We start from the raw sequence: 22,973 nt of genomic DNA, 5'->3' as shown, positions 1-22,973 counted from the left end.
TGGCTGCGACCGTGGGCTCTGGCTCAGGAAGCATGGTGAGGAGGGAGCCGGGCCAGGCAGTGTTTCCGTCTGCGGTGAAGAGGGTCGCTTTGAGTCGGACCCAACTCAGTGGCACCTCACAACGTCTTACAGCAAGCCCAGAGGACGCAAAGCCCTTGTACAATCACAGCAGCCAAGCCCAGCTGCTCCTATCCGCCTTCCCTCACCTTGCTCTCTCCTGCTCACTCAACAGTGGCCCAAATGCACGCTCTCAACCATTCCACCAAACTGCCTGGGCAAATGCTCTGCCAGCACGGTCTAATCGCTCGGCAGCACACATTTCTCTCCTCCAGCGCTCGGCCCCTCTGCAGACACCGCCACATGCAACCGGACCAAACAAAACAGCCGCTGAGACCATTTTCCTGTGACCCACGGCAAATTCTGCCAAAGGGCTGATCGGCAGAAAGTAATATCAGTTCCAAATCCAAGGGACTTATTCTTTTCGAGATTTGGTATCCCGATCTTTTAGGAGTGGATGCCATCTCCCCTTTCCTGGTTCAAGCCTTCTGTGCCTCAGAAGAGTCTCAGAGCACAGTGAAAGCGACCAGGCACGCTTCTCTAAGGTGTGAAGTCAGGAGATGCTCAGTGCTTAGTCATCTTGGGAGAAGGGAAACTGGGACTCTGCTGTACTGTTCACCGGACTCTTAGGCTGACAACTTAGAGGTTTACTGTATACCTTTCTATGTATCACTGTTCCGTGTTATTGTGTTTTCTTACTTTGAAGCTGCTGTGTTGCTAGCTACAAATGTCTGTTCCAAACTGAACTTTGGAGAGCTAATTAGAGCCACGCAAGGCTGATCAGATCACCGCTATCCTTGCTCTGTGGAGGCTCTTAAATGTCCCTTCACTGGAGCCCTGGTGGCATAGTGGTTATGAACTGGGCTGCTAACTGCAATCTCAGCAGTTCAAAACCACCATCCGTGCCAAAGGAGAAAGACCAGACTTTCTACTGCCGTAAAGAGTTACAGTCTCAGAAACTCACAGGGGCATTTCTACCCTGTGCTATAGGGTTGCCATGAATTGGCATCGATTTCATGGCAGTGCGTTTTTGAGTTAGGAGGCTTCTAGCAAGTAGGACCCCAAAGTTGACAGGTTCGAGAGTCCCCTCACTGGGCAGCCACCGCCTCCCTTGAAGGCTCGGTTCACACGGCCTCTTCTGTAGCCCCACATTCAGGAGAGGATCACTGCCTATATTTGAGAAGCAGTTTCTTTTCAAAGAGGGATGCCCTGTGGTCCAGTGGCCCAGTGCTCGGCTGCTACTCCTAAAATCCAGGTGGGAGCCCAGCGCCTCGGCAAGAGGAAGGTATAGCAGTGTGCTTCTCTGGAGATCTACAGCCTTGGAAACCCTGGGCTGGGGGCAGTCCTACTCTGTCCTGCCAGCTCCCCACGACTCAGAATGGACTTGCCAACAGCAGATGGGTTTGGTCCCTTACAAAAAGGCAAGCAACATACCACACAGAGGGACATCACAGTAGTCAAAAAGCTTCCTTGGGTTCGTTGTGTAGCACCAAGGACCATTGACATCGCCATCAGGGTTGCGGCAGTACTGGAAATAGACAGATGTGCATGAGCCCAGTCACCATGCCGCCAGGAGAGAGGGGAAGGTGGGCCCAGGCCAGTGATTCTGTCCCTACAAGAGGAAAGGCTGTCTTCCTTTTGTGAGGGGGGGTTGGCACAGGTATCTTGAGGGCAATTGTAAAACCTCCGAATCCCAGTGGGGCCATTGGTCATGTCCCCTTCCTCCAAAGGAGCTCACACTACGAGGCTGCCCATGGACAGAAAGTGGTAGCCCCAAGGGGTCCTGAGGTAGCTGATATATAAGCTGGCCCACCCCTCCAGACATTGTGGAGGCCTACGGGGCTCTCAGCAGGAGAAGACGGTGAGATGCTGTTGACCAGCCGGGTCCCTGCCCTTCTGCAGCAACTTTCTACCTGATGGAGCTATTTGCTTGTTGGTCCAGGGATGGTCACTTCCGGAGCTCGGGTGCATTCCATGCTGGTATCTTCTTTTCCTGCCCTCTACACATCCCCCAGAGTAAGCCACCCAAGAGCATGGGGGAGCCAGGGGACCCTCCTGTGTATAGTCCCCATGGCCCCATCAGAAACCTTTGTTTCGAGGAGAAGCCAACTAAAATGTCATTAATCAACCCAAAGCATCATGAACACTAGGTTTCCGGGAGGCGCCATTTTGACATATGTTGATTTCCTCAATGGAAATTACAGAAACGGTTTGCATTTAACTCCTACCGTTTATGGTAGCTTTTGTCCATTTAATGAGACAAATATATACTCAAATTCATTTTCTTCTAAGCCTTCTAATCTGGAAAGGCTTTGTCTAGTATACCTATCTCTATGGATACTCATCAATTTAATGGGAACCTGAACTGAGTATAAATTCCATATTCATGAATGCATTATCTCAGTAATAAATATAAAAATAGTCCAAAAGTTCTTAGAAAGTCAACATCAGATGTTAAGACAAATGATGCAGCAGAGTGTCATACTGACCCACCCAAGCGACCCTTCTGATACGTCAAACTCAATATCTAAAATGTTGTGTAATGCTAAATATTATGAACTTTAAATGAATAGATAGCATCACATACTTTCATTTACCAAGTCCGCCTGTACAGATTGGTCAGCAGGAGGTGAAAAAGAGCCCACGTCAAAGTGCCTTACGTTTTTCTCCAGCCCTGCCTGCGGATTTGTCTCCGGAGTGAAAATGGTGTGCTCGTGGGGCTCCTGGGCTGCCCACTCCTGACACGGGGTGCCCGTAGCCGTGGTCGCCTTCTTGCCACGATAACTTTTGCCATTGCCAAACATGCAGTCTGCAGGGACAAGGAAGAGCGGGTGAGGGGTGGTTGCTTGGAGGGAGAGATACTGCCAATGGCTTTGGGTTTCTCTAGGAAGAGCGACTCGGTGGTCAGATCCATCTGAACACTGGAATGTGACTGTCACGAGTAACCCTACTTACTTTAAGAAGACCCAACGGGGTGGTGGCGGGGGAGGGAGAGACGGAGAAAAGCTTATTGGCTTAAAAACCCTTGCAAAGGTGGCAGGATGTCAGCCTGTAATTCTCTGCTGGGGCACTACCATAAGCAAGACAGAATGCTCGTGAGGATGGATTGGACCTGCTACAAACAATTCTGTGACTCGAGCATCTCATTCGTTCTAAGTGCAGATGGAAAGACTGTTAGAAAAAGCTAGAGCCCTGCTCTGAGGTGAGAGGAATAATATAGGTAGTTTATCCCTCATCTCACACCTAGGGAATGGGGGCTTCCATAAAGCCCCCCAAGAGAACTTCTTGTGTATCCCATATGGAGGCCCGGCAGAGCAGAGTTGATGGCCATTTCTAAAATCCAACCCGCAGAGCCTGGACTTCTCCGCCCGGGGGTGAGGATGTATGTGAGCAAAACCAGGGAGTGTGAGTCCTCCAGGCACCAATACGCATGGTGCCTATGAGAGACCATGCTGGATCATCACAAGTCTTCTCTGTGAGGAACACTTAGATGGGACACCTGGTCTGCCCAGACTCAGCAGGGAAGAGGAAGCAGAGGCGAGTCCACCCTGTGCCAGAGGAAGGCCAGGGGAGGGCCTCCCACTTGGGGAGGAGGTGCCTACGTTGGCAGGTACACTGTGGAGCCGTAGAGGCCTCAACCCCAGCTAGGAGCTCAGCTTCCATTATTATTGTCTGGAGTATCTTGTGTTGCTCGAGTGTGGTTGGTAAATTGTAGGACCCCTGAGTGGTCATTCTAGAGCAGGTCCCTCTCTGGGTCCTCTCCCCATGCCGTGGGGAAAGGCACTGCTACACAGCCACCTCCCAGCCGCAGGGCCAGGTGCTGAGAAGTTTGAGTTGGGAACCAAGGGTCCGGAAAGCAGAAGAGAAGTGGTGCCTCCCATCTTAGATGACAATCAATTTCTGACATTCAGGCTGGATAACCCTGCTGAGCTCTAAACTCAACTGTGTGTTGGAGAACATCGTTGGAATTATTGCACTAGCCCTTCTAAGCCAGACTATTCCAAACCAAATGAGTCATTTCTAATCCTCCAGAAATCAGGCAGTGACTTGCTTTTCTTGAATTACCCATTCAGCACGTGCCATCATTCCAGAAAACACCCCATGGCTCTTCAGTCTGTGCCAATTGATGAGACCCACAGGACAGAGTTGGGTGGTTCCATTGGCTTCCCGAGGGGATTGGCTTTACAGAAACTGACCAGGTTATCTATCTCCCACAGAGGACGTGCCTGGTGGGTTTGACAAGTTGACCTCTTGGCTTTAACCACATCACCACCAGGGCTCCTTGCACCATCGTTATGAACCTCTTAATCTACCCAGGCTCAAAATAGTATCCCTCAAAACCAGTTTGTTTTCAAGTCCTAGAGAAATAGGCCCTGTGCCTGACACCAGCAGACACAGAAATGGCTCCCAGACCTCCCCTCGTGCCACCTGTCCTCAACTAGCTCTTGAGTAAGATAATGTCGACGAAGACCTGCTGCATCATTAAGATTTTCCATCTGGACACAGGGAATCCAGGGCGGATGATCCCATCAGGACCAGTGCTGAGAGTGGCCATACTGGGAGGGTGGGGTGGAAAGGGGGAACCGATTACAAGGATTTACGTATAACCTCCTCTCTGGGGGACGGACAACAGAAAAGTGGGTGAAGGGAGACGTCAGACAGTGTAAGATATGACAAAATAATAATTTATAAATTATCAAGGGTTCATGAGGGAGGGGGGAGCAGAGAGGGAGTGGGGAAAATGAAGAACTGATGCCAAGGGCTTAGGTGGAGAACAACTGTTTTGAGAACAATGAGGGCAATGAATGTACAAATGTGCTTTACACAATTGATGTATGTATGGATTGTGGTAAGAGTTGTATGCGCCCCTAATAAAATGATTTTTTAAAAAGATTTTCCATCTATGCTTCTGTGTGCCAAAGTAATACCAAACCTATGGGCACAGACTTCTTACCTGGTTCTTCTACAGGAGCCTGAACATTTGGCAACTGGGGCACGAAAGGAATGAATGGCGCACTCCCTCCTGTCGCTGAGCATTTCTTCAGATTACAGTATTCCCATCGGACTTCGGGGTCAATGGTATAGCACCAGGGTTTTTCATCCTTATCTGGATTCCTGCAGTAGTTCATGATCAAGTCGCTGTAAACAGACACACACACACACACAATGTGGGTCAGGAGATGGGGAGAACCTTCAGGGGTGCCCAACAAAAAGTGCTTTGTTCCAACAAAGAAGTGCTAACAACCAAACAAACTCATTGCCATTGAGTCCGTTCTGCCCTGTAGCAACCCTGTCGGGGCAGAGTAGAACCACCCTTGTAGGTTTCTGAGACTGTAACTCTTTACATGAGTGGAAAGTCTAGTCTTTCCCCAACAGAGCAGCTGGTGGTTTCAAACTGCTGACCTTGCAGTAGCAGCCCACCACATAAGCATGATGCCACCAGGGCTCCTCAAGTATTAACAAGTGACTTGGAAATGCTTCTTTTAAAGGTACAATACCTGGGTCACGAGTACCAATGGTCCCTGGATTTCAAACAGATCCATCTCAAAGATAGGTTATATTTTTTATAAAAAGTCCAAAGCAATAGATGTTACATGTAAAAACTGAGATAAATGATGTGTGTGAGAGAAAGTATCTGAATGCTGCCCTTTGACACTATATCAAACACAGTCCCTTAGAATAACCCAAACCCTTGGATTTTGAAGTATATTTAAGATTATATTCTGGTCACATAAAAAAATCTGTATGCCTGTCTCTCTTTCTAGGAATACCCAAAAGTATGCCTTAAAAATAAAGCATATTTCCTCAAAGAAGATATGGTATGTGTGTTAGGCAGGGTTCTCTATAGAAATGAAATCAGGACACATATGATTTTATATATATATGGATAGGTTTATACAGTGAGAAGGAATATACAGCTAATTAGTGCACACAGCAGTAAAGAGGGGTCAGTGGTCCAAGGTCAAGGAAGGTGACAGCAGAGTGCTCTCTCGGGCAAGGCAAGCAGAGGCTGCCCACAGGCAGCAAGCAGCAGGGTGGATCATCAGCAGTCAGTAGCTCAGGTTCTTAGCAAAGCAGGCCCAGATGGCATATGGAACACAAGCAATACAAGGTAACAGGATCCACCAGTCTCAAGCTCAAGCGATATGTGCACCAGCAGTGTGGCAAAGCAGGTCTCGAAGGAGCCTCAAGCTCTAGTGACATGATCCACGGGTTGGCTGTCCCACATGTAGTGTAGCTCACACACTGAGGCAGAGAACTAACTGAAACAGCAGCATGCTCCAGCATGCTCCAATCACCAGAGAACAAGAGAAAGGGGGGCAGGCCTTGCAGAACCATTTATCTCTTTGCCCTTCGATCAAACTGTAACCTGATTAACTCCACATGTTCCTATTGGCCAGGTTGGCACAATAAACCTAACTATCACATCCCTCAATGAGACAGACTGACACAGTGGCTGCAACAGTGGGTTCAGGCATAGGAACAATTGTGAGGTAGTTGTCTAACTCCAGATCTTTGTGCATTTCATTATAATGTTTTATCTTCTTGAGCTTCCCTTTGAAAATGTCTGTTCATCTCTTTGACTTCATCATTTCTTCCATATGCTTTAGCTACTCTATGGTTAAGAGCAAGTTTCAGAGTCTCTTGTGACACCCACTTTGACTTGTTTCTATCCTGTCTTTTTAATGACCTTTTCCTCTCTTAGTGTATTCTTTTCTTAATGCCCTTTCACAACTCATCAAGTCTTCTGTCATTCGTGTTCTGTTCCTGAGATAGTCGCAAAATTCAGATGTTCCAAGGTCGTATTGTGGTTCCGATGGGTTTGTGTTAATTTTCTTCAGATTCAACATGAACTTACATATGAGCAATTGATGGTAAATCCATGGTCAGCCTTTGACCTTGTTTAAGCTGCTAATATTGAGCCTGCGCTTCTCCATCGAGTCTTCCCACAGATGTAGTCCAATTTATTTCTGTGTATTCCATCTGGAGATGTCCATGTATAGAGTAGCCTTTAGAGTATGGAAGAACGTATTTGCAATGAAGTCAATCATCTGTCTTACTATTTATCATTGGATCTCCAGCTTCATTTTATCATCAAAGCTATATTTTCCAACTACTGTCCCTTCCTGTTTGTTTCCAACTTTTGCTTTCTGATTGCCAATGATTAGCAATACATCTTGATTGTGTGTTTGATCAGTTTCTGACGGAAAACATTGGTAAAATTCTTCCATTTCTCCATTACTAGCTTTAGGGATTGATGCATAAACTTGAATAAGAGTTGCATTGACTGGATTTCCTTGTATGGAGATAGATATTATCTTATCACAGACAGCATCATACTTCAGGACAGATAATGGAATGTCCTTTTTGATGATGACTGTGACACCATTCCTCTTAAATTTATCATTCTCAGCATAGGAAACCATATGACTTTCTGATTCAAAATGGCCAATACCAGTCCATTTCAATTCATTAAAGCTTAGGATATTGATCTTTATGCATTCCATTTCACTGTTGACGCCTTCCAGTTTTCCCAGATTCACACTTCATACATTCCAAGTTCCAATTTTGAACAGATGTTCGCAGCTGTTTCTTCTCATTTTGAGTTGTGCCCCATCAACAGAGGACGGTCCTGAAAGCTTTGCTCCGTTCCACAGTATTATGATCGGCTCTGCTCTGAGAAGGCAGCTATTCCTCAATCATATTTTGAATGCCTACTAGCCTGAAGGACTCATCTTCTGGCACTGGCTCTGACAAAGTTCTGCTGCCGTTCGTGAAGCTTTCAGTGTCTGACAAGGTTCTGCTGCCCTCCATGATGCTCTCAGTGACTAATCCCTCGGATGTGGACAGCCTATTCCTTCTTTGTAGTCCGTACTTAGTCTGGAAGCTCTGCTGTTCATGCCGAGTGACCTTGTTAGTTTTGAAATACTAGTGACATAGCTTCTCTCATCACAGAAACCCAGAAGCCACCACAGTAGGACAGACAAGCCAGGGTTTGGCCTTAGAATCCCTTTAAAATTTAGATCCATGGCCTGCTGCTGTCAGAACACCTGAAGCACATTATGTACGATGGGAATCCACCTCCGTAAAGCCGCTATAGGGAAGTAGCCAAATCTCAGGCTAGGCCCACAGTTGGAGGAAGTCGCTCAGATGATTTCCAAGCAACTGGACATGTCAAAAAAGTAGGTTTGAAATAAACCCACCTCTATTTTTAACTTGAAGTATACATACAATTCAATGCCTATATCTGCAGTGCTTTGCTTGATGAATTTTGATGAAGGCCGTACCCATGTAGCTCACACTCCTCTCATGACATAGAGCATTTCCATCGCCTCAAAGAGTTCGTTGGGGGGGGAGGGGGAGTTAAGGGAGGGGAAAAAATGAGGAGCTGATCCCAAGGGCTCAAGCAGAAAGCAAAAGTTTTGAGAATGAGGAGGGCAACAAATATACAAATGTGCTTGACACAATGGATGGATGGATGGATGGATGGATGGATGGATGGATGGATGGATGGATGGATGGATGGTGTTAAGAGTTGTATGAGCCCCCAATAAAATAATTTTTAGAAGAAAAGAAAAAGTTCCCTTGTGTCACTGTCTAATTATACTTTTGATTCCATTCACCATGAATTAGGGCTGCCTCGTCAATAGCCCCCATATGAATTGACTCATGCTGCATGTCCTCTTTGGCATCTGGCTTCTCTCACTGAATATAAGGGTTTTAGCATCCTACTTTGGGGTACCAGTTGATTATTTCTTTTATTGATGAACAGCATTGTTCTGCATGAATATACACAAATTGTTGACCCACAGAAATTGAAGTTGCTGCCAATTTGGGGTTCTTAGGAACAAAGCTTTAAGAATCGTCCCACCGATCTTTGTGTAGACGTAGGTCTTTATTTCCTTCAGTGAATATTCAAGAGGAGAATCTCAAGCGGACACAGTGAGTGCTTGCTTAATTTCATTTAAAACACCACCAACAGACTGCTTTCACACTGGTTGGACCATTTTGCACGCTCGCTGAGTGAGAGTGATGCGTGTGTGGAACTCTCGGTGCCTGGGCGTTCCAATTGCTCCACATCCTTAGGGCTCCTTGCTGCTGTCTGTTTCCTCATAGGAGCCATTTCCACTGGGTGTGCAGTGTATCTCAGCAACTGCTTTTTATGTGTCTCTTTAATCCTTATTTCCTAGATGGCTAAAGACCTTGAGCCTGTTGTATGTGCTTATTGGCCATTCCTATCTCTTCCCTTGTGAGATGCTAAGTAATTTTTTACTTGGTTGTTTGTTCTCTTATAATTGAGTGGTGGTGGTGGTGGTGGTGTGCTGGTGGTGGTGGTGGTGGTGGTGATTGGTGGTGGTGGTGGTGATTGGTGGGTACCACTGGATCGGCCCTGACTCAGAGTGGCCCTGTGTACCACAGGACAAAACCCTACCCAACCTGGCACCATCCTCACTATCTTCCCTGTGTCTGAGCCCCTGGTCGCAGGCATTATGTCTTTATCTCTCTTATTGAGGCTTTATCTCTCTGTCGCTGATGCTCCACCTTATGAAACATAATACCCTTCCCCAGGGACTGGAGAAACATGTCCAAGGTAGGTGAGACAACGTCTCGTCATCCTCACTTCTAAAGAGCAGTTGGGCTCTACTTCTTCTCAAACACATTTGCTCCTTCTTCCGGTGGTCTGTGGCATAGTCAATGTTCTTCACCAATAACCCAATGCAAATGCATTGGTTCTTCTCTGAGCTAACAACTAAATGATGGGCGGAAGGTGGGAGGGAGCCAAACTCACTGCTATCAAGTTGATTCTGAATTCTGACTCACTGGTCGCACTCATGGAGTTGAGTCTGACTCACAGCAAGCTTGTTAGGACAGGGTAGAACTGCCGCCGTGGGCTTCCAAGTCTGTGACTCTTCGTGGGAGGAAAAAGCCTCAGCTTTCTTCCTCAGACAGTTTTGAACTCCTGACCTTGCCACTAGCAGCCCAACAAATAACCCTTGTGCCATCAGGGCTCTTATTCTGGTTATGAGCCATTTGGCACAAATATGGACAGAGAAGATGTTACTAATTCTCCGGTAGTTGTTGATACAACACGGTGGAACCTCTATATGTGTGTGCATGCAGCTCTGTATTCATCCAGGGTCGTAAAGGAGACCTCTCTGCAGATTTATTAGCTCCTTCTCATTAACACAGATCCTTTCTCATTGCTTCATTGCCCATCCAATTCCAGACACTTCAGAAACCCTACGCTCTGCTCTCTGCTGCCTCAACTCAGCGAGACGTGGGAGACCTGCTCCAACTTCATTTCCTTGCGTTGCATCCATAGACAGTCTCCAGAAAGCAAGGTGAGATCACTGTGAGCCTGACCTCCTATGTTTCCCTCTCTAAGAAGTCTCGGTCCTGTGATGTTCATTGTCTATCTCCTGAAAGCATTTTCCCCTGTATATTACAGTGGCTTATGGTATAAAGCCTGGTCTGGTCACACTTCGTCTCTGCCCATCTACCTGTCCGTCTTACCTATCAGTATCAGCAGGCTTCCTGACTCTCATCTGCCTTCCGGATTTGCTTCTTCATATTCTTGTAACGTTATCCCTTCAGATGACCAGAGTTCAAGATCCAGTGTATCTGTGCAGTCAGTACGCACACACACATACACACACCACCCACGAACATAAATGCCAAACCCCAGCTTCACTTCAATCATTCGAGATTAGAAAGATGAAATTCCTAGTTGAGCGACTGCATGATGTTCACCTGGTGTTGAGGAAGGTGGACCTTCTGGGCCTTAAGTCCTTTTCTTCTCTTTAGTTGTCCACCAGTTGGACCTCACGCCCTCCACCCGCCCTACGTGCCTTGGAAGAACTCCTCAGGAAATAAAGCCAGCTCTACATTCTCGCCTTTCAGACACTTTGCTCAAAAGCCAGGGGCCTAAGACACTAGGCTCTCACCCTGGAGCCAAGAGAAAGTCGGTACTAAGAAGTGAACGTAAAGCGCAGCTCTCTTAACAGAAATAGGAGTTGGATGTTGCTTCTTTTCTGGTTAAAATCAAAGACATACGCATTTGGGAAGTTTTCTGGGGTCTTCTTATGATAGTGTGGTGACATCGATGACCAAGGTTGGCACTTCTTCCCTGTGATCGTGGTGGATGAAGTGCCTCGATAACTCTCCCCGTTGCCCTGGTAGCACTCCTGGACCACAGGCGTCTGCTCGGGGGGCACTGAAATGGAAAGAGAAGAAGTCAGCCTGAGGAAAGGCTGGGACGGGGAAGCATGGAACGTGTGACATTACACGACAGCGTGTCCCGTATGATATGAACAGTGCAGTATTCCCGGGGACCTACCACTGTGCTCTTTTCTGTATTGGTAGGCAGGTGGGCATGCAAATGAAGCAGTAGATCCAAAGCATTCTAGGACGTTAATGACCTAGTGTCCCTCAGAAGTGCTTAACTCAAAACTCAGGAGGAAACAAACAGAAGAGAGTGCTGACTGACTCTTAGAAATTGCACTCAGAAATTATGTGAGCTTATTTTCACAGCTCCCCAGGGGTGGCATGGAAGCAATGTGGAGGGAGCCACTAGGTACAGACTGCAGGTGGTCATTGGCTGCCAGGGGAAGACAGACCTGAAACTCTTACACATTTCCCTGGGGCCTTGGCTCAGACAAAGCAAAATCATAAGCTGCTGTGGAATCATCCAGGACAGATGGACCATTGGAGGCAAAAACTTTATTTCCTTGGAAGAGGGGCCGGAAACCCTATTGTGCCCAGGATCCTGCCCTGACACAAAGCCTGAGCCAATTACTTCTTCCAACTCAAGACCCACCACGGAGACAGGGAAGCGTCGGCTCCATGGGTAAGATGGGAAAGAGCACTGAGAAGTCTTTGTCTTCCAAGCCCAAGGGCAAAGAGGCGGCCTGAGACTGTGGCTGGAGGACCATTGGGCTCAGATGGGGGGGTCTGGAATCCTCCTACGTGTAGGCACTCAAGGAGTGCTCGGGGGGATAGGAGCCCTAAGGAAACTCCTCAGCAACCCAGCCCTCCCCTACGCAGCAGCCTGTTGCGGAAGGGGTGATGTCTGTGGAGCATGTAAGTTTGCAACAGCAAAACGCACGTTCAGTTCAACTGTCGACTACATGGGCCCAATTGCTGAGCAACACACAGAAAGAAGAAGAGGCTATTTTCAGGGGAATGAAACACACCTGATACAAAAACAGACTCAAGATGGATCGAAGACCTAAACGTACAACCTAGCTCTGTAAAGTTCACCACCAACAACCAAAAAATGGGGACAAATTTAAGGGCCTTATAAACATGGCCTAAATCAACTATGAAACATAGTGAAAAAACACATGCAGCAAAAGACAAAATAGATGACTGGGACCTCCTGAAAATTAGACCCGAATGTGCATCAGCGGATTTCACCAAAGAGTAGAAAGAGAACCCACAGACTGGGAAATGGTTTGTTTTTTGTTTGGGCAATGGCCTTGACATACTGGACAAGGAATTCACCTCTAACATGTATAGAAAACCTCAACACCTCAACAAGAAAATGACAAAACACCCCATTTTTAAATGGGCAGATAACATGAACAAAAAGAAGACAGTCGAAAAATGTTTTTCACAATCATTAGCCATTCATGAGATTCAGATCAAGACACCAATGAGATAGCACCTCACCACGGCATTGATAGTAAATTTCGAAATCGTAGGCAATTGGTGTTGGCAAGAGTATGGATCACTGGAGACCTCATTTGTGGCTGGTGAGGCTGTTAGGTGGCACAGCCACGGTGCACACAGGGCAGGGCTTCCTCAACAAGTTGTGGGTAGACATTCCATAGGACCTCGCAATCCCTCCACTGAATACATTTCATCAAGAATTAAGAGCTGCAACACGATTAGGTTTGTGCACATCCAGACTCATCACAGCGCTACCCACTATAGACAAAATGCAGAGACGGCTCAAATGTCAGCACAGGAATGCGAAAGATGTGAGACAGCATCCGCATCCCAAATGAAGAAGAGAACGGGAAAGGAAAGAGAAATGTATGAAGGGATACTGGCTAGGAATTTTATAAAATGAATGAAAATCCCAAGGTCATCGAGCTGATTCCAGCTCCTCGCTGCCCTCTAGGACAGGGTCAGGCTGCCCCACAGGGTTTCTAAGACCAGAATCTTTTGGGAAACAGAATTCCATATTGTTTTCTCACAACGGGACGGATGGATTGGAGATACTTACTCATTTGAGAGAAAGTCTTAAAAGAAAAAAAAAACAAGCATTAAATAAAGAGGAATATAGGTAGTATTTTTGGTCAGAAGCAATTCAGAGGGTAATGAAGTAACAATTCTAAAATGATGAATGGAAACAAAACAAAACACTGTCAATCCAGAAATAAAATTATTATTATTTTAACTGAAAGCAACAAATTTAAGGTATCTTGGGTCATACATAAATGGAAAGAAATCAGTCCCAGGAGGCCTGTGCGGTAAGAAAGGTTGAAATGATTCCTGACAGAAGGGATGTGACAGCAGATAGAAATCCAGATCCACACAATGAGAACGGAGCACCCCAGACACAATTTTTAAAAATACAGGAAAGTGTAAGGGATATTTTTAAATTTTATAATTACTTTAAAAGATGACCAACTGCTCGGGCCAAAAAACCAAAAATAGTTTCTGTGAGATTCACAACATCATGAAGGAAAGGCTTTGAGAACAATAGCACAACCCTTGGGAACACACCTGCAACAACTGAAGCAACAGCGACGGGACTGTGGTCATTATTCTACTTTAAAATTTAAAATTTTAATTCTTTAAAAACAAAAAGTTTGCTTAGAACCATGTAGACTTTGATCATATCAACGATTTATTTTAGTCATAAAAGTTAACGTAGCCACTTTCAGGGACCTTAATGATCTCAATTATCCTTAAGGCCTGTAACATGGCTTTACTGTTATTGCCAGCTTTTTCTAAGTTTCTGCAGAAACACACGCAAGTAAGCAGAATCAACGCTGGCTTCACCATTCTTACATTATCCATGAAATAGAAGACTGACTTGAAGGTGGACGGTGTAAATTAATGATGGATATTTCCAACTTTAGAAAAACTACTAAAATACTAAAAATAGACTTCACTAGCAAGCAAATCACCGCTGCTGAATCGATTCCTACTCACCGCAGCCCTATAGAATAAGACAGACCCACCCTCTGCCCCAGGGGGGTGGGACGGCAGGGGGGTGCATTCCCAGATGGTAACTGTTACAGACATAGAAATAATTCAAGTGACGGCAGAAAAGGGGGCTGAGGTTCAAGCAGAACAAAGAGAAGCTAACTAGATGGCAGGTTTAAATCCAACATTAATCATAAATGGTCTAAATACTCCCATGGGAACGGCTGAGAAAGACTTCATCATACACGTACTGCCGAAAAGAAGTTCCATGGCTCTCGTGGATTGGCGAAGAGTATTGAAGACACTACGGACTTCCCGGGGAACAAACAAATCTTCCTCAGAATAGTCCTCAGACTCCACGCTGGTGAGATTGTCTAGCGTACTTTGGACTTGTTGGCAGGACTTCATACTTGGCAGAAGATGGAGAAAACGAGGAAGATCCTCAAAGAGATGAATTGCCGTAGGGGCTACAACAGCGCGCTCCAACGGAGCAAAGATCGCCAGGCTGGAGGAGGACCAGGCGACGTTCTGTGCGCATGGGTTACTGTAAATCGATGACACTGAACAACAAAGCCGCCTTCCGAGCGAGAGTAGCCCCAGAGCTGATGAGACACACTCTTGCGTGCGCTCAGTGCCATGGAGTTGGTTCGGACCCATGGGGACCTTATGCGCAGCAGACTGAAACCCTGCCCGGTCCTGCTCCATTCTCACAATTGTTCCGAAGCTTGAGCCCATTGTTACAGCCACTGTGTCCATCCATCTCCTTGCGCACCTTCCTCTCTTCGCTGCCCTTCTGCTTTACCAAGCATGCTGTCCTTCTCCAGGATGGTCTCTCCTGACATGTCCAGAGTATGTAAGACGAAGTCTTGCCATCCTCGCCTCTAAAGAGCGCTCTGGACTGACTTCTTCCAGGACCGATCGGGTTGTCCTTTTAGCAGCCCATGGTACTTTCAACATTCTTCTCCAGCCCCACAACTCAAACACATCGATTCTTCTTTGATCTTCCTTTTTCAATGTCCAGTGATAAAGGGGTCATTTCATGAGGGGATCAGCCAATATTAAATGAGTATGTACCTAATAGATCTTCAAAATAGAACCTGAAAAGGTGAAATAGTGGGAGACGTCATCTCTCATTTATAGGGCAAGGAGCTAGAAGAACTGTCAGAAAACAGAAGAGAAAAATCCCGCTAACCATCTCTTGACCTAATTGACCGTTATAGAACACACCACTCCGCATCAGGAGGACCTGCATGGAGAACATTCTCACAATGGGCTCAACGCTGAGCCAGAAAACAACCTTTGACAACGTTGAAAGTACACAGAGCATGCTCTCTGGCCACTACAGAAAGAAATGGCGGTGCCCCACTGCAGGAGACAAATCAGGGGTCAAAGTAAGTGCTTGTTATTCTTGCTTACTTATTGCCTCTGTGGACGATGCAGACGGCTCACAGGCTGGTACCTTGCAGTATTCCCACCTGGTTTCACTGTCCGTTGTGTAGCACCAAGGGGAAGTTTCTCCATCCGGGTTACGGCAATAGTTTTCCTCCAGATTTCTGGGAGGAAAAAACATGATTAACACTTGAGGTTTCCAAAAAAGGCTACCTAGAGAAACGAGGCACCCACATGGCTGTTGGCGGTGATGTTGGATGGGCGTTTGGGCAGTGTTTCCCAGGGTGGACGATACGGAACCCTGAGGAGTACTGAGAGGCCCAGGGGGCTGCAAGAGTAGCTACCTACATCTTCATCCTGCACTGGGGGCTGCAGTACAAATGTTGTCAACTGCCGGCGGAAACACCGAAAAGAGGATGGCAGCCTAAATACGTTGGAGCCTGAGGTCTAGGATTACACAACCGGGGGAGGCCTGAGCAGAGCAGGATTCCGCAGAATTATGGCCTAGATTCTTCTCTTGGGTGACAGGTTGGAAAGTATTCCTTGACTTCGTGTAATCGAGCAAACTCTTTTCCCTTGCTTTGCTATGAGTTGGGCAGTGTACTACATGCTGAATATACAGATGGCTATTTTCTATGCAGGTCCTGCCTTCTGGAACCATAGCTCCCAGCTATGCATGGGAAGTGTTATACAGTGGTGGTTCCTGGAGATTCCTGTGCGTTGAGCTCTGGGCCTGATTCAAAGGTCCAGACAGGGCCAAGGATCAGCATTCTAAGGAAACCCGAGTGACGCTGACACTCTGGTCTTGGGAGTCACACTTTGAGAACCATCATGAGAGGAAAATCCATGCTATAGTTCATGCCCCTTGCCTGGGACAGACTTTGAATTCCAGAATTCTTTCATGCTGGGTTCATATCGTCACTTCAACTAAGGCCAGGCGAGACAGAGAGTGAGAGCAGCAGGGACACTTACTTGCAGGGAAAGTTCTCTGGGGTCCTGTCGTGTTTGTGAGGAGTCTGTGAACTCCAGTGCTGACAGGTGTGCCCGGATACAGTCACAGCCACATTGCCTCGATAGTTCTCACCTCTTCCATTCAGACACTGATAGGTTGGGCCGGATGATGGTGGGGGTGTTGCTTGAAGAGGGAAAATAAATTATAGTGAATCTCCATGGCCGTGTCACTCCCCAAAGGCACCGTCATCTGAGCAGAGGGAGAAAATCCATCCCCTACGGCCTTCCCGGCCTTCTCACCTGTGCTGCGTAGGTCAGACCCTCGCTTCACATGCGCACAGAAAGGATATCATACAACTTCCAACAGTCCCTCCCAGGTTTGCCCTGTCTTCTTCTCCCCATGGACTCTTCCCCTCATGCTCTACCCGCCACAGGGGAGAAATACTTCTGTGTTTGGGGGAGGTTTTTGTTTTGTCTTGTCTTGTTTCCATATTAGGGTTTGTCTCCTATGTGATTTTTTTGTTGGGCGCAACCCTCCTGAGTTTTTGTTCCAAGTTTTTCTGGTTTTCAGTACATGAAACCCAGGATGGATGAACCTATAGAGACAGCAAGCAGAATAAGCCTTCCTGGGGTGGGGGGTGCATGATGAGCTGATAGACGTTCACGAAGGAAGCGAGTATTTGGAAACTGATTGTGGTAGCACTTGTGCACTACTGCTCGATGTGATTACAATATGATATCTGTATTAGCTCCCAGTGAAGTGGTTTGGGGGAGGGGAGACATCATGAGAAACAAGGCATCCAAAAATGCTTCTGGTGACAGAGCAATAGCTCAGAAGAACTCGGGTTGGTGGCAAAGCCCAGGGACCAGAAAGCCTGGGTCTCGGTTCCCTGAGAACCAGTGAAAAGTAGAACACCAGAGGTGCCATCCCAGAGCTGGCACCTAGCAGTCCTCCAGAGAGCCCCGAGGGTCCAGAGTCTCTACTAGAGAGAGCAGGATGAAACACTGGCCATTCTCATCCGTTATCGACAGTTACCAATGAAGACAGCTGCTACCAAGTCACCTCTGACACAGAGTGCTTTAGTGGTGGACGTTACAGATGTAAATCACCAGCGCTGGCATCCCAAGTACGTCCGGGTGGACTAGACAGCCAGCCTTTGGGTTACGCCCATGGGGGTTAACCGTTTGCATCATGGGACACTAACGTCCGCACCACTGGCAGGCGAGGTAGTGTTAAGTGCTATCGAGTCCTTGTCACGCTACGGGGTGGGGTGGAAACTCCCTCCGCGGGTTTCCCAGGCGGTAATGTTGATGGACAGTAACTCGGGAAGAGCAACGAAGCACTGATGCCGCGGCATGACGCGCCTGGCAAGGAACATGAAGTCTACCGCAGACTTCCAGAAGAATGAGCAGACCTGCCCTGGAAGAAGCACTATCAGAACACCGCTCACAAGTGAGGACGGTGCAATTTCGTCTCATGGCTTGGAGCCTGTCATCTGGAGGCACTGTCCTTTACCAAGGACAGCAGGCTTGATAAGATGTAGGCCAGCGGTTCTCAACCTTCCTCATGCCGGCACCCTTTCATACAGTTCCTCGTGTGGTGGGGACCGCCCCCCCCCCAACCATAACATTATTTTCGTTGCTACTTCATCACTGTCATTTTGCTCCTGTTATGAATCGGGTGATCCCTGTGAAAGTTGGTCATTCGACCCCCAAATGGGTCCCTCAATGAGATGGACTGGTACAGAGGTGGCAATGGCTGGGCAGATGGCGCAAGCTCGGGCAGCGTTTTGTTCTGTTGTGCACAGGGCTGCCGCGAGTTAGAATCGACTCAATGGCACCCAACAACAACAACAGCAGATCACCTGGCCTTATTTTTGGCCTTTGAGTCACATTACCCAGGAACAAATGTCTTTTCCTTCATTCCAAGAGCCACGCCTTCCAAACCCCTGCCTCCCGGGAATGGCCATACTCACTGCAGCGGGAGATGTTACAGAACTCCCAGCGCTTATTGGGGTCCGTGGTGAAGCACCAGGGGCGGGGCTCCCCATCAGGGTTACGGCAGTAGTTCATCTTCAGGTTCTTTCTGGGGAACCTGAATGGGACACAGGGATGGAATAGCACTTGGCCCTGGTGTTCACCAGTGAGGATCTGTCTTCTCCAGGCAGCAGCAGCAAGCCCTGCAGCGTGTCGGGCACAGGCTGGTGCCCAGACAGGTAACTGGATGGCCTGGCCCTGGGCTGCCCTGTTTAAAGTGACTCACTCAGCAGGCTGAGGACTTTTTCTAACTGTGGAAGACGCATGCAAACATCACTGAACAGGCTCGGCCATCTTGAAGGACAGAAAGGCCAATCACTCAACGGCACAGAAGCAGTTTCTTTTTAAAAAATCTCACTGACAAAAGACAGCCATCCAGTTCACAGTGGCACCAGCAGGTGGACACTTTCCCAGCCTAGGAATGGCCCTCTGGTCCACTAGCTTCTCTTCGGTTACCTTGGAGCCTGTGTACACTGAGAGGGCTGCGGGGCATGTCGTGAGCACTGTCCCTGGATAGAGCCTGGGGTGAGCCTCCTTTAACCTTTCTCTGGAACAATTCAGTTACACGCCAGGGCTGGGGCCTCGGGGCTGGTCCCATGTCCCTGTCTGAGATGCATGTCCCTGGTCAGGATGGACAGAGCAGCCACAGTGGCCAGAGCAGGCCTCTTCTCCTACCTTCCTGGAAGAGGAATGAGCTCCAGCAGGGTCCTGGGGCCTTTGCTGCTTTTGTCTTTGCTTCTGATTTGGTTTTCTTTCCACGCTCACTCGGGCATTCGTTTCTGCTTTCCCCTTCACCCGAGTCGCTGTGTTCAAAGATTTCTCTTTGAAAGGAAGGCCACAGCCACTGGGTGTTGATTGAGAACCCCGTGGTGAGTTCAAAACCACAGGAGAAAGACAGGGATTTCTGTTCCAGTAAACAGTTGCCATCTTGGAAATGCAGAGACAGCTCTGCACTGTCCTATAGGGTCTCTATACGTCATCATCCACTCGACGGCAGTGAGTTTCGGTGTGTCATACCAGCTATTTGGGATAGGAGCGGCAACGGTCCGGTAGGACTGCAGTGTACTCACTGCTCTGCGGTTCTTAGACGCTCTATCTGGTCCTCGCTTCACTGACCAGAGAATGAAGTGAAAAACCAGGAGCGGGCGCCGAGTGGGTGCACTGAGAGGACAGTGAGCGTGAGATGGGGGCATAAAGAAAACCTTAGCCTAAGAACCATCAGTGCCTTCCGGGGCAGGAGCCCGTGTTCCTGTAGAAGGCACTTCTTTGTCCTCCCTGCGGAAGAGCACACTCACAAACACACCAAGCGTCAGGAGACTCCCGGAGCCACAGGCTGCCCTCCCCATAGGTTAGGAAGCCAGCACCTCCCTGCTCCACAGAGGAGGAAGAGGAGACGGGAATATCTGGGGGAAACACGAGTGATGCCTCCGTGTGTCTCAACGTTTAAGATGCGCACCAGGAAAGCTGCAGCCCCAGACTCGGTGGGACGAAGACGCCTCATCTCTAACAGGCTCTCGGGACGTGGATGCTGCCGGGTCTGGAGCATGCTTTGAGTGGCAGGAAGGGAACGCGTGAGCTGCCTTCAGTCGGAGCGTGCTCACCCTGATGTCCAAAAGTCTCCAGTGTATTTACTTCTGAGTCCTGCCAGAATATGGGCAGAATTACGATGTCCGAGAGGACTATCCACCACAAGCTCACCGCCATCGAGTCAATGCCAACTCACAGTGACACTATAGGACAGGGTAGAACTGCCTCTGTGAGTTTCCAAGACCGTAACTCTTCACAGGAGTAAAAAGCCTCCTTTTCCCCCCAGAGAGTGGCTTGTGGCTTCGAACTGCTGGCCTAGTGGTTTGCAGCCTATTGTCCTCAATGTCTCTTTCCCTAGGCCCCACTGAGACTTACTTGGAGGGAATGTATCCATGAGCATGTGGGCTCTGAGAGTTCCAAGCCTGGCAGTCAAGTCCGGACATGGTCCTGGAAATTTTGCCCTGGTAATTTTCTCCACTACAATGCATGCATTCCTCTGGACAGGGAGGGGAAGAAGAGAGGAGAGGGAGAAAGAGACATGGATGAAGCAAAAAGGTGGTACAATGGCTAGATCCCACCCGAAACCATGGCCAAAAATCATGGCCACTTGTCCTTGTGTAGTTTCCACCTGCCACTACTGGTGCTGATAGTAAAAACTGCAAACTCTCTTGCACAACCCAGAGCGCCATTCTTGTTTCCAAGTACTCAAAACTCGCTGCCGAAGCCAGCCCTGACCCATGGCGAGCCTGGAAGACAGGGTAGAGCTAGCTGTCTCTGGGTTTCTGAGACTGAAACTTTCAGGAAGTGGAAAGCCTCATCTTTCTCCCTAAGAGCGGCTGGTAGTTTCAAACTTCCCACCCTTGCAGTTAGCTGCCCAACTCATAAACACCATACTTCCATCCATCTCCCTTCAACTGTTATAGTCGTAGCTATCTTCAGAAATTCTACCCTACTGGGTCCTCAAACTAGGATCCCTGGGCCTTGGAGGTGGGATGGGTGCACAAGAATTCTCTAAAGTCTGAGGTTCTCCCTAACTGTCGTGCAGTTTTGTTTCAGTAACGGGCTATGAAGTGATTCTCATCACGTGGTTGACGGCCAACGACGCTGGCATTGTCCTCAGCTGTCAAGGCTGGCATGTCTGTGTATCTCAATGACCTCATTAGAGAACAATATTCCTGGAAAGCGGCAGGACTCCGCTTGGTTACATTGTTGCGACTCGTGGCAGGCTGGTTTTTGTTTCCTTGAATTATGGGAAAATGGAAACATTGGTTCGTAATATCAAACTTGGATGGAAATAGCATGTGGTGGTATATTATTTTCATTGTAGTGGGCTCATCAGGAAAAGCAGAGGCATAGTCGATTCAGAAATACATGTATGAAGTAAGGGCTAAATGACCGACAGGTGAGACTCGACCGTGGTTCAAATAGATAAAGCAAATGGGGTGTTGCTACCCAGAACCACCCCTGCTGTGCAAGCAGGAACGGTGAACTCATCCCAGCCCTTCGCTTATCCCCACTTGGGGCTGAAAATGTAGCCCTAAGTATAAAAGGAAGAAAGTCTGCTCCATATAAAACTTGGTGATTTTTCAGCAGACTGTTCACGTCAAGCTCAGCAGTTCAAACCCACCAGCCGCTCCTAAAGAGAGACATGAGACTATCTGCTCCCATGAAAGGTTTATAGCCTCGGGAAGCCCCATATAGGGTCGTCATGAGTTGGCAGTGGTTTGATGGCAGTGCGTTATTGAATTTCAAATTTTGTTTTTGGTTTAAGATTGCGTCCAAGCTATAAGGATAAGATGTCGGTCTCTAACGTTCCCATCGAATTTACTTTGTACATCTTTGAGTAACATCTTCATAGCCATAACTTAAGCCAAACCCCAGAAATGGGCAGGTCCATAAGGGAAATGTGGCTGCAACAATGGGCTGAAGCCTAGGAACAATTGTGTGGATGGTACAGGACCAGGCGCTGTTGTCTGGTTGTGAATGGGGTGGCTATGGAGAGATGGGACCGACTCAAGCAACAACAGTAAGGGAAGCAACAGCACTAAGGAGGCACATGCTCCTTAGGCTATCCAAGCATTTGAGGGAAAAGGGCCAACGTTCAGAAGGGTTAGGGAAGAAAGAATGGGAACCAGAAGCAAAGGGAGGCAGTGGGATACGTGATGTTTCCTTGTGGGGATTGTAATCAATGGGAGGAAAGAAAGTGCGCATGAAATTTTGAATGGGATGCTGGTTTCCTCTGTAAACGGTCACCCAATTCACAATTAAATAAATACAAACAGTAATAACTTAAGGCAATCTGGCAAGGGCAGGGTGTGGAGATACGGCTTTTTTGTTTTCTTCCCAAGAGGCAAAGTACACTGCCACTCTGTCTGTTCGGACCCATGGTGAACCTAGATAGGCTTTCCAAGGCTATGAACCTTTACGGGAGCAGAAAGCCTCAACTTTCTCTCCTGGAACTCTTGGTGGATTTGAACTGCTGAACTTGCTGTTAGCAGCCCAATGCTTACCCAGCAATGATACATCCAATTACTCAACTTTGACCAAGACTACACGCCTGGGTTCGGAGTGCTATCCCTCTGGGAACTCTGCACAGCTGCAGGGCAGCTGTGGGCACCCGTCCCCCTGACCTTCACACTCGGGGATGTCACAGTAGTCGTATCTGAGCTCTGGGTTGGTGGTGTAGCACCAGGGCCCCTTCTCATCGTTGTCTGGGTTCCGGCAGTAGTTCTCCTCCAGGCCCTCGGAAGGAGAGCTTCCCGGGGTGTAGCTGTGGAAGGGGGGGGGGAGCACATTGACGAGCTGTATTTGGAAGAGCAGGCATGCTATTCGCAAGTCGGGGTGCATTTCTA

The 22,973-nt window shown here is 48.0% G+C and overlaps 1 protein-coding gene and 1 non-coding gene across 4 annotated transcripts in view; both read right to left on the bottom strand.

Annotated features, from left to right (window-relative positions):
* Nucleotides 1–22,973, bottom strand: part of PLG (plasminogen) — a 49,540-nt gene that overhangs the window by 14,338 nt on the left and 12,229 nt on the right. The window contains exons 5-14 of one of the 3 annotated variants that reach the window (XM_075553863.1): nucleotides 22,752–22,891; nucleotides 20,497–20,617; nucleotides 18,534–18,652; nucleotides 16,579–16,741; nucleotides 15,634–15,770; nucleotides 12,025–12,033; nucleotides 11,113–11,272; nucleotides 5,012–5,196; nucleotides 2,718–2,866; nucleotides 1,492–1,585 (exon numbers count right to left, since the gene is read on the bottom strand). In XM_075553863.1, the coding sequence (XP_075409978.1) occupies nucleotides 1,492–1,585; nucleotides 2,718–2,866; nucleotides 5,012–5,196; nucleotides 11,113–11,272; nucleotides 12,025–12,033; nucleotides 15,634–15,770; nucleotides 16,579–16,741; nucleotides 18,534–18,652; nucleotides 20,497–20,617; nucleotides 22,752–22,891 (1,277 nt within the window). Of the gene's footprint in view, nucleotides 1–1,491; nucleotides 1,586–2,717; nucleotides 2,867–5,011; nucleotides 5,197–11,112; nucleotides 11,299–12,024; nucleotides 12,034–15,627; nucleotides 15,771–16,578; nucleotides 16,742–18,533; nucleotides 18,653–20,496; nucleotides 20,618–22,751; nucleotides 22,892–22,973 lie in introns of all 3 variants that reach the window. The other 2 variants (XM_075553862.1, XM_075553864.1) reach the window with 2 other exon arrangements.
* On the bottom strand, nucleotides 13,935–14,067 carry LOC142454111 (small nucleolar RNA SNORA33). Its single transcript, XR_012785635.1, has one exon. It is a non-coding gene; the product is annotated as a small nucleolar RNA SNORA33 (small nucleolar RNA).

Source organism: Tenrec ecaudatus, chromosome 7 (assembly GCF_050624435.1).
Source record: "Tenrec ecaudatus isolate mTenEca1 chromosome 7, mTenEca1.hap1, whole genome shotgun sequence".
NCBI classification, from domain to species: domain Eukaryota; kingdom Metazoa; phylum Chordata; class Mammalia; order Afrosoricida; family Tenrecidae; genus Tenrec; species Tenrec ecaudatus.
The sequence above is the reverse complement of the archived record's forward strand: the minus strand, read 5'-3'. Positions and strand labels throughout refer to the sequence as shown.